At 32.4% G+C, this 11,844-nt stretch overlaps 1 protein-coding gene across 1 annotated transcript; it reads right to left on the reverse strand.

Moving 5' to 3' along the window:
• Positions 1–10,402: 10,402 nt before the first annotated feature.
• LOC106478244 (ribonuclease H2 subunit C-like) lies at positions 10,403–11,699 on the reverse strand. Its single transcript, XM_013938771.2, has one exon. The coding sequence runs from the start codon at positions 11,688–11,690 to the stop codon at positions 11,229–11,231; it is 462 nt and encodes a 153-aa protein (XP_013794225.1). The 5' UTR covers positions 11,691–11,699; the 3' UTR covers positions 10,403–11,228.
• Positions 11,700–11,844: the final 145 nt, after the last annotated feature.

Raw genomic sequence — 11,844 nt, forward strand, 5'->3', positions numbered from 1 at the left:
CTTCTAACAAACGGTTAATTAAAAGAAAAACGGTTATGAATAATAGATATTGCGAGAGTATTTAAATAACTCCAGAAAGGTTCTCAGACTTTCTAGTAAATTTACTGAACTTCTAAAGCTAGAGAGAGAAAACAATTAAACAGGCAGTAGGCTTCTGCCAATAAAAGCAAATATGAAACAAAAAAAAAAACGCGATATAATTTAATAAGTACGTCACAAAGCTTCATAGCATAATGATACTTCTTGCCACGAGGGACGGATGTAGTATATCCGGTGCCATGGCAGATAAAAATTAATTAATCGATGATGATTCTATAAAGAATGATCTTTCAAAACGAAGCCCAGTTGGGAGCGATTATTTCTCTCTTTAAAACTTAATATCAAGGGCTCATTGAAACATAAAATGAGGTACAGGCTTTACAAAGGTTTAACTACTTAAAACTTAAGTTTACGTTTATATTCATAAAGTTATCGACATATGTAGATAAAATGAAGTAGTAATTAAAAAAAATAAAATGAGATGTAAGCTTGTGGTGGGACCTGGTTGTTAGGGCACTAGATTCATAGACCGCGGGTCGTGGTTCCCATCCCGTCACCGAACATGCTCCCCCTTTTCAGCCGTGAGAGGGTTATAATGTGTCGCTCAATCCCACTTTTTGTTGGTAAAGATTAGCCCAAGATGTGGCGGTGATTGGTGTTGACTAGCTTCCTTCTCTGTAGTCTATCACTTCAAAATTAATGACGGCACAGATAACCCTCAATCTAACGTTTATGCGAAATCCAAAAAACAAACAAGCTTTTGGTAATTGAAAGGAATACCTGCACACGGTCACCTAATATACAGAAGGGCATGTGCAGTTAATTTATAAAAGGTGGAATGAAAGAAACAAAACACGACGTTGATGTCGAAATGAAAATAAGATAAAAACTTTTTATTTGCTGAAATACAAGTAAAAAATAAAAGTAAACCACAAAGTGAATTGAAGATGATGAAGTACACATGATTATCAGTCTGAAGAGTTTTGTTTCGGGAGAAAACTTCCAGAACACATCTTGACTCCTTCAGGATCAGAGCCTAATCTCTTTAAAAAGCTTCAAAATTGCATTCACAATACACATTTTTCTCGCAGCTGATCACCATCCCCAAAAAATGTACATCACATATAATAATTAAATGACCCGCCTAAACGTCACGTTAGTGTAGCCTATATAATGTGTAAAGTTTCGTATACTCTAATCCCTTATAGTGATGGCATACAACGAGGCACACATTCGGCATATAATGCTGTTTGACTACAAGAAGGGAAACAACGTATCTGTAGCCACAAACAATATCAAAAAAGTTTAGGAAAATGTTTTGAACGTTCGTAAGTGTCAACAATGGTTCATCAAATTTCGTTTAGGTGACTTAAGCCTTAAAAACTGTGATGGCAGGGACCGACAACATGTTGGAACTGATATTGATGATCTGAAGACGCTTGTTGAGGAAACACACTTGTGAAATGGCCCTGAAATTGTATGTCTCTCATGATACAATACGTAAACATCTAAGAAAAATAGGAAAACTCCATAAAGAAGGTGTTTGGGTGTCTCAGGAACTCTCCGATGATCATCGTTTCTAATGTATGAACGTTGCTTCGTCTCTTCTGGCGCCTGAATCATTTTTGGACAGAATTATCACTGGTGCTGAAAAATGGACTCTCTTTGCGAATATTAAACGCAAAAAACAATGGCTCAGTCCTAGACAAAAACCACTTCCGACCCAAAACCTGGACTCCATCCGCAGAAAGTGATGCTTTGCATTTGAAGGAACATCAAAGGAGTAATTCATTTCGAACTCCTCAATCCACAGCGAACTCTCAATGCAGAGATCTATAATCAGCAACTGGAACGCTTAAATCAAGACCTTCATCAGAAACGCCCTTCGCTCGTCAATCGGAAAGGTGTTCTTCTCCACGACAATGCATGTCCACATGTGGCACGTTTGACGCAACACAAGATTATGGAGTTGGGTTGGGAAGTTCTCCCCCACCCACCATATTCTCCAGATATGGCACCATTAGATTATCATCTTTTTCGTTCGCTGCAACATCATCTTAATGGGAAAACGTATGCAAATGTGGAAGGTGTTAAAGAGAATATCGACATGTTTTTTGCTTCAAAGCCAAGTGATTTCTTTAATCAGGCAATAACAATTTGATTGTAAGATGGAAAAGCATTATCGATTAGAATGGAGACTACTTCATTTAATATATGTTTTGTTTTGATACATAAGTTGTTCGGGTTTTGTCGTTAAAAAAGTGACATTAATTTCTTGACGACCTCATACATCAGAATAAGGAATCATTTCTCTTCTGTATGACAGCCTCAAAGTATTCCCAAACACAAGGTCAAGAAGACCACAATTCAACTACCCTAGAAAACACTGGATAAGTTCCTCGACTGGTCAAGCTACAAAATGTAACACTTCGAGTTAAATTATCAAGTGACCCCTACTGAGTTTAGAGTGTTTCTAAATAAGAAGTTAGAAAAATTCAAGAATTTTGTAAATAAGAAATATATATATTATGGAAGGGTAATGTGTATTAATTGTATACTACTTCGGCAGATATTTTCTTTATAATTACAAAAATTCATTGGTAAGTGTTTTGTTACTTTGATATTTTGTTTTCTCTACCATGGTTAAAGTAAACAAAAACTTTAGTTTCCAAATGGTTCAAATTTTAAAACATGGTATGAGCCATGATATAAGTTTCAGCTGCTGAGATTGTAAGCCGAAACTGGCAAAGAAAACAATTACCATTTATAATAATATGTTTATTGAAAACTACACTATTTAGGGATGTATAGCCCCAATAAATTGCCTGAAAATCCTCTTATGACCTAAGAGATTTTTTGAATATTAAAACTCGTTTAACCTGTCAAGAAAAACTATGCAACTATATTTTGATTTTAAACTATTGTGCCATTGTAATTTCTTAATTATTTCGTACGTGTTCAACGGTTTAGTTGTAAATATTTCTTAAAGATGGCGATAGCAGCCCAAACAGCCATATGTTTGGAAATTAGTGTTTTATGACAAATATACAAAAAATTATCTTTCTAGCTGGGCCTTGGATGGCCTGGTTGATAATGCGCTCGACTCACAACCTGTGGGTGGCGGGTTCTTATCCCCGTCACCGAACATACTTGCCCTTTCAGCCATGAATCGTTATAATGGGACAGCCGATCTCACCATTCGTTTGTAAAAAGAGTAGCCCAAATGTTGATGCTGGGTGGTGTTGAGTAGCCGCCTTGTCTCAAGTCTGTCACACCTAAATTAGGGACGGCTATCGCAGATAGCCCTCGTGTAGCATTGCTCGAAATTCAAAACAAACCATTTTTTCTAACTATACCTCATTCAATGGTGTAAATATTGTTGGTACGTCCGAATGATTGTGCATTGATAGATAAATACTTTTTTTTTATGTTCATCGTAGAAAGTTTATTTGTTTGTTTGAAGTTAAGCACAAAGCTACACAATGAGCTATCTATGATCTGCTCACCACGGGGATCAAAACTCAATTTTTAGCGTTGTAAGTCCGCAGACATACCGCAGTGCCACTTATAAGGGCTAACTTATCACATAATTGAAAACAAATTCAGACTTTGTGAACATCTATAGAAATTAATAAACTTATCAAAATAAAGAAGAATGTAATATATGTCAACCACACTATACCTGCTGGATATCCATTGCCGACGAGGCCTATCGTCCAATACTAGGGCTCATCAAGTCGGCTGAGACCAGACAAATAGAGTGGTAGTGGAGACGCTATTTATATCACCTAACAATTATTGTCTCGGTGTGAAATAGATTAAGTCGGTGAACTATAATTTTTGCCAAATTCATTTATGCTATTAAACACAATAATTAGGTTTGTGATTTTTAATGAACATAAAATTAATTTCTTATCTTAAAACCAACTGTTCATTATTAATACTATTCACTTTACATTAAATTAACGACTCCCGTTAGTTTAAGTAATTTGTATATACGTAGTTAAGATATTAGCTATACAGCAGTTCTTATACAGAATATATTACATTATTAGTTTAGCTACGTTGTTTTGCTAACTACTGTTGTATCTTTCCTTTCCGACTATTAGTATTTCAATTGAGCTTTCTACTTTCGCGAGGTTTATCGTGTTTCCTTTTCTGCATTTAAGTAATTTATTATTTCCTGTATGTGTTTGTTAATGTGATTAAATTTGTTAGACTCACGACTTATTATGTTTTACATGTTATTCTCTTTGTATTGCATTTAACATTGTTACATTTTCATGAACAGTTCTGGTAACTTTTTATTTTTTTGGTATCATAAACATCGGTTTGTAGTATGGGAAAATTACTGCTAGAAATTCGACACAGTTTAAATAATAACTTGTGCCGAATACAGATGACACTCCCCTGTAGAGGTAGTTTATTATTAAGTTCGCGTAAAGCTACACAAGGGCTATCTGTCCCTAATTTAGCAGTGAAAGACTAGAAGGAAGGCAGCTGGTCATCACCACCCACTGCCAACTCTTGTACCAACAAATACTGGAATTGACCGTCACATTATAACGCCCCCACGGCTGAAAGGGCGAGCATGTTTAGTGGGACGGGGATTGTAGGGGTAGTTTATTGAGTTTTATTTGGTCAAAACATGCATTTTATATTTAGTTCATGTTTTCAATGCAATTGCCTTTACGACAGTAGTTCAAGCAGACAGCTAGTGTTCTCTAGAATAGATATATTTATTTCTTTATTGTTACGTTTATTTGCAATATTGATTGTACAATTAAGTATATCAAATGACATTACTTTTTATTTTGTTTTATTATTATTATAAAGATTGTTTTGCATTGTTAGGTCAACATATGTACGTAAGACTAACCAAAATCTCATGAGCTGGCCGAACGTCGTAAGATATTATTGGGATTACGGACAGAAATATTATTAACAGCGAGGGTACTCAGTTGAAATAATACATTATAATCTTTACATGTATATTCAATTAGCTATGTTAATTGGCAGGTTAATTTCTAGTTTCGTTCTAAGTACATAACCTGCTCTGATCAGAAGGTGATACCAATAATAAAAATAATTTCCCTATATTTTTCATCAAAAAACAACTTTCCAAAGTATTTGATTCTGCCGCAGTAGTTTTTTATGGGTTTACCCTTCAGGTAGAAGTTAAATTGATACTCTTTCTTCATATTTGATTCCCTGTGGGTTAGCAGTAAGTCTGAAGGCTTATAACACTAAAAACCGGTTTTCGATGCCTGTGGCGGGCACGGCATAGATAGCCCATTATGTAACTTTATGCTTAACAACCAACCAACCAATCTTCATAACTGAAAGGCAGATTTGTTCTATTTATTATCATTCCCAAATCTGTCTAACTTACGTCAAGGCAACAAATATGCATTACGTCGTTTAAAATTATAAACCTAATTCATATAAGGTTCTCTTTGGTGATACGATCTCTATCATCAACATAATTTCCCTTATAAAAGTGTGGCTATTTCTTGAAACTGTTTTTTTTTTTCTCTCTTCAAAGTGCTGAATATTGCCATATTTTAGTATTCAAGTACACTGGTATCTTACAGATAAGTTTAAAAGTATCCGCAACATGAGGGTTCAGGACTTGAACTACTGAGAACAATTTCTAACACAGAAAGTAAAGGAAAGAAATCAACCCAAGTAAACAAATAAAGAAAATATTTATTTACAGAAACTGTGTAAGCCTTTACACTTACTTGCTGGCTTACAGTTTTCCTTTCACTCTTACTGTCTACTGGGAATGATAGACTTTTTTTAGGACAAATTCTGATTTACAGCCTAAATTCAGACAAAACGTTAAAAAGACTAGTAGAACAGAATTCAGTGCTGTATACGTTACAGACAATTCCAAATAACATTTATAGTGAAGAAAACACCTAACTCATATCAGTTTGTATATGGATCTGCGCCACTCCTAAAATACTTGCTCACCTACAAGGCCAATTTGATACGAGTTTTTATCGGCTGGTATAAGCCGAGTAAAAGGATTGGTAGGTGTTTACTTTTCGACATTCAGTTAACACAAATATAATTCTACATCAGAACACCTGCACAAATATTTAGAAATTTTTACTTAAATTCAACTGACTAAAGATGTATTCTAAGCTAGTAATTGGAGGGAGAAAATAATGACTATTTCATATTTATTGCATATTGAAACAGTACTTCGCGTTTACTCAAGTCGATATTCTCCTTGGTTTAACAACACAGTACAAAATCTGAGCTATGTCCTTAGAAAAAATTCATATCGAACAAGACGCTAAATTGTCTAATATTTCTCTTGATTTTAGGAAATTAGCCATCTTTTTTAACAAATGAAATATTTACTTATAGAAAAATACTTAAATGCAGCAACTAAATTGTCCAGCAGTTTTATTAATATTTTTAGTTTTGTGATGATCACTGAACTACGTCATAAAAACGCAAAACCTGGTCCCAAAATTTTATCTGAAAAAACCATTTACGCTCATTTCACATTTGTTTGTTCCTTCTTCGCACGTTTACGTAGTCACTGACACTTATGCTTGCGAACAGCGAGTCATAGCTTGCTTCCTTTGAAATACAAAACTTCACCAAAACTGTCTTCACCATGTTACTTTACTTTTGATCTAACGTATTTAATAAATAAGAAATAATTGTTTTATATAATTTTTTTCTGATGATCGAGTTTTCTGACATTCCAAAGGTTCTGTATTAATATTTCATTAGCTTGCAGGTTTGAGTGTGTTACCTTATTTGAGGTTAAAAGCACTTCTCAGAAAGGGTAACATTAAATGATGCATCACAGTGAACAATTTTAAGGGTAATACCACTCCTCAGTCAGGAGCAATATTAAATTACTGGAGATATATATATATTCATGATTTTAAGGATAAAATCACTCCCCAGTCAAAGTCATATTAAAGTTTTGAACTATCATATATATTAATATCATATGTTCTTTGTGTCAAAAGGTTACTGTTCAATAGGCTTCATATATACTGCATAACAGCTGCTATACCCCTTTCCCTTCCTTCTAGAATGATACTGCAGTACAACAGTCCATAAAAACCTTTCATATCGTTTTATCAATTGGAAAATAATTGTGAAATTATGTTACAAACTAACAAATATGCATTTTAACTGATTTAACCATTACTTGCATTAGCAAAAAATATGTTTGAACCTCTTATATAGGTAATATTAATCAGCTGGATAGCTGTTTCCTGACACATTGTGGAAGTATAGGCACACAATCCTTTTTGAAAGTGATTGATCATATCTAAAATTATAATACTTAGGTTAGAGTAGCATTACATAGAAGATCAACATGAAAGTGATTGATCATATCTAAAATTATAATACTTAGGTTAGAGTAGCATTACATAGAAGATCAACATCGCCATTTGTGAAAACATCCACTGTATGTGACTTTTGTATATGGAAGGCACTAGTCAACATGTTTTGTTAACCCTAAACACATGGGCATGGTTCAAAGTATGCATGCCATGATATTCACAGAGTGCTATTCAATATGGTAATATGTATTTGATGTAAGAGTTATCTAGTATTCAATTTATCAAACACTGCCTAATTAGTGACAGTTTGTGGTAAAGGAGAGTAAACAATTAATACAGTATACAGGGATACTGAGAAAAACTATAGATATGCATTTCAGAGATTCTAAAGGTTATGCAATTTACAAACTGTACAATGGACAAAAGTATTTTTAGTCTTCAAATTAAAATCACCTTGCACTCTGACTTGTCAGAGTCTAAATCAGGCTGACATTGCCAATTCACAGACATCTTGAATAGAACTATTTTTGTAACACATCTGACATTTTGTGTACAGTAGACTTGCGTACATTTTACTCAAAGCTTGCCATATTCTGTGTAGATACACATAACAAATTCAAAATTACAGTCAATATTCCTTCTCCAGTACTGGGTCATTCCAATAGACCAAGCCCATGCACATTTGGTTAATTGCATACAATCAAGAATTAAGTACATTTGTGTATTTTATTGTAACAAGAAATGATGTAGTGATTTGTTTTCCTCAATAACTTAAAGCTCAGTCTAAAGTTACCCAATTTCTGAACTACTCAAAAGTTTTTTCATAACATATTACCATTTTTATATCACCACAGTAAGATATCTCTGGTAGTAATTGACACAAGTAGCAGAGCCTCATTAAATTTCAAGAATTAATTTACTTATTTTAATCCAATTAATTCCTAACACTGACTTCATGATAGTGTATCTAGAAAATCAAATAAAGAAAAATTGTTACCTTGGATACATTATTCTATTAAAAATTTCTGACAGTCTAAAGTTTTTAACACATCCTTCATTCTAATGAATCGCTTTTACACAATGTTTTAGTAAGCTTAACAAGATACTAACAAATCATTAAACTTCTTAAAAACAAAACATCATTCCTGCAATTCTAATATTATCAGCTTTTATAGAAATTTAAATTATGAGCTTTGAACATTATATCAGTTTCTTTTTTAATGAATTATCACAGAGAAAAAATAAGCAAAGATATGATCTACTTCCAAGGGCCAGTACAAGACTGTGTTTCAATATCTAATTATTCTTGCAGGGATGGGTTACATTCAGTTATGTGTTCTAAAGTTCCAGAAAAATAAATCACATTCTTCTGTTAATCTGTCTTAATAACAAACATTTTACTATTTCTAAAAATATATTTTATAACGTATATTTTAAAGAGTCTTGCTTTCTTTTAATGTTATGATATCCAAGTACAAAATCAAAATAGAATATTCTATGATATTTCAATTAAACATTTAAGATTCAGGTCCAGGTGTCACAGGAGTGAATTTTAGGAATTTCTGTTTTGTAACTGGCACCACTATACAATATGCTAATTGTACACATACATCTACTCAAGTACATAAACAACCCTCATGAGTCCTTTTTTGTTTCCTGTAGATGGTGGATCATAGTGCAGAATGTATTTTTAACGTTACACAAATAAAGCTGTTGTTCTCATGTGAACATTGGTGTTGTGATGTTTATTGAAAGTATGCATAAGTGCCGACAGTCTAATGTATTTCTAAAATGCTTGTAACTACTTGGAGGATAAATTGGTTTGTTAAAATGTACCCACAAGTCATTAAACATCTCAAGAATAAAATATTAACAGTATGTACAGTATAAATAAGTTAAAAATCAATCCAGATTGCAGTTAACCTTTTAGGGTTTATAAATTTTTCTTCATTAAATCTGCATGATTTTTATAAGACGACAAAATGCTAGAGGTTGTTTAAACATTTTCTGATATATGAAGGTTATATCTAACACAGATGTACACTTCATTTTTTTTTTTTTATATACCAAGAACATAAAATTAAAATAATAGGCCATTTAACCATCAAGATAATTTCTTCACCAACCAATACAATTAACCTAAGCTAAATATTGCCATTTGTATTCACACATCTATCAAACAAATTTTATAATTATTTTAAACTAACAGCACATCATCAGGTCAAACATTCCACAAACTTATGATTTAACAGAAATGTATTTCTGTCAAAGATGAATAAAAAATATAATATTTCTTTGTGAAGGTTTCTGAATTAAAAAAAATAGCAGAAAAAATTAACTTTCCAGAAATAGTGAACTTATTCGATACCCCTTAGTATATATTTATGTATAAGTGAATTAATTAAGCAACTGGGTTCTTTATTTACCAAAGTAATCATATATTTTATAGAGTTGCTAGAAGTCTCACAAAGTTGCTACACAAAAATTTAAAACATCCCAATAACCTTCTTATTCGTGACTTACTCCAATATAAGACATTATGAAAGCATTAAATATTCAGTTAGTGAAGGATGTGGATCAGGAACCACAGTATGTAAAGAAAATGTCAAGCCTATGTTACTAAAGTTAAATGCTATATTAATGGCTTTTTTAACTAATATGCTTCACTGAATCAAACATACTCTAATAAATAATTTCAGCTTATAAAATAACCCAGCTTTAACTCTCAATGTAAGTTGTTTTCAAATACATCTGTCTTAATACTTTCATACAAACTTAGATAAGCAAAGAAACAATAAGTCAATAACAATTTTAACAAGATTTATACTACTACTTTATTTAGGGGACCTTAAAATTTAATTATCAAAATTCAAAAAATGTTAGGTTTATAAAACAAAAACGATTGAGCACTGAAGAACTGAAAATACTTGAAAACAACTAAAATTCAATATAGTGAAAAGGTAATTTTGATGGTTATAAACCATTTTTGTTTGAATATTGATATTCCTTATTATGTATAAAAATTAAAAACACAGTAACAAAAAGAATAACTCCTACGCATTCCTAAAGAATTGTAAATTTTGAAAACTTTAATAATTCCCAAAGTTCCTTTAAATCAAAAGTATAATTTCTTTTTTTTAAGCAGAATAGAAATTGCAGTTGAATAAGTATTTATGCTACAACTGTACATGTAGATCTTGATGACGAATAATGAACTTGAATTGTGCTAATTTTCAAAAATTGACTAAGATTGTTCTTAATAATAGTCTCAGAACTTAATACTCATACCTGCAAACATGACGTACTAAATTTCAATTCACAATACAACTAAATATGAAACCTTTTACATCAGAATGAAATTTGAAAAGCATAGTTCCTCAATCATAATGAATTGATCTTAGTTTTTAAGTTACTTACACCAAATACCATTATTACACTTACATTAAGTGTTGCTCAGCTTTTCTGTCTTGCTTAACAGATTGTATCAGATCTTTAGTTTTGAAGTTAGAATAAACATTGGCTAGATACGACATTCACAAAGATGAAAAACTTCCAAATAGATAAACCAAAGAAATTTCATGGACATTAAATTAACCAGTATGCATAGTACTAGTACTGTATTACACTATGTAAGCCATTTAACAATATGGTGCTAGATTTTGAGACTTACCCATTCAAATGTCTTTCTTAAAACTTATTAAGTTATAATACTAATTAGTTACCTCATCTAAATTTTATTTTCAAAAGCATACTGTGAATGGAATACTCTCTGCGATATTTTCATTCTAATGAAGTAATGTAATCATTTATTACAACAAACATTTTCACTTATTGTTGATATAAGTAGCTTGATATTACGCCTAACTATTCAGTATCAAGGGGATGTTCTTGTTGCTTGGAAGATAAAGTTAAAGGAGTATGAATAGCATGGGCAATTTTTATCCACTGCGCTGCCTTAACAAATTTGTCGTTTTGAGATGGAATTTGGTCCCAGTTCCAGTAAGTCAGTTTTCGAAAATGACCTGTCATTCGAAATCTTTTGTCAGGCTCATCAGTTACAGTTTTATCAACACTCTTCATAACAACGCCTACATAACCTTCCGGGAGTTGAATTTCTTGTCCACGCAATGGACGACCACGGAAAGATGACTTCAGAATTCCTGCATTATTTTCATCAGGTTCAATATATGATGTGAAAAAGTTAGAAACTGGCGCTGGACCACTGCATTTTATATGGCATGGCACAGAGTGACAGACAACATCATTATTAGATGGATATTTGTTTTTCCACCCTTGAACTTCCACACAACCTTTGTAATTCGACATTTTGTTAAGTTTACCGCGTGGTATCGTAGCGCCGTCTTCAAAAACACGTCGTTTTTATAATTATAGTATTTTGGCACTTGTGTATAAAGTTAAAATCATAAATAATATTCAACGTTAAACTGGTACACAATTAAAAACATTTTATTTAGGTCTA

The sequence above is a fragment of the Limulus polyphemus genome, unplaced genomic scaffold, assembly GCF_000517525.1.
Source record: "Limulus polyphemus unplaced genomic scaffold, Limulus_polyphemus-2.1.2 Scaffold193, whole genome shotgun sequence".
NCBI classification, from domain to species: domain Eukaryota; kingdom Metazoa; phylum Arthropoda; class Merostomata; order Xiphosura; family Limulidae; genus Limulus; species Limulus polyphemus.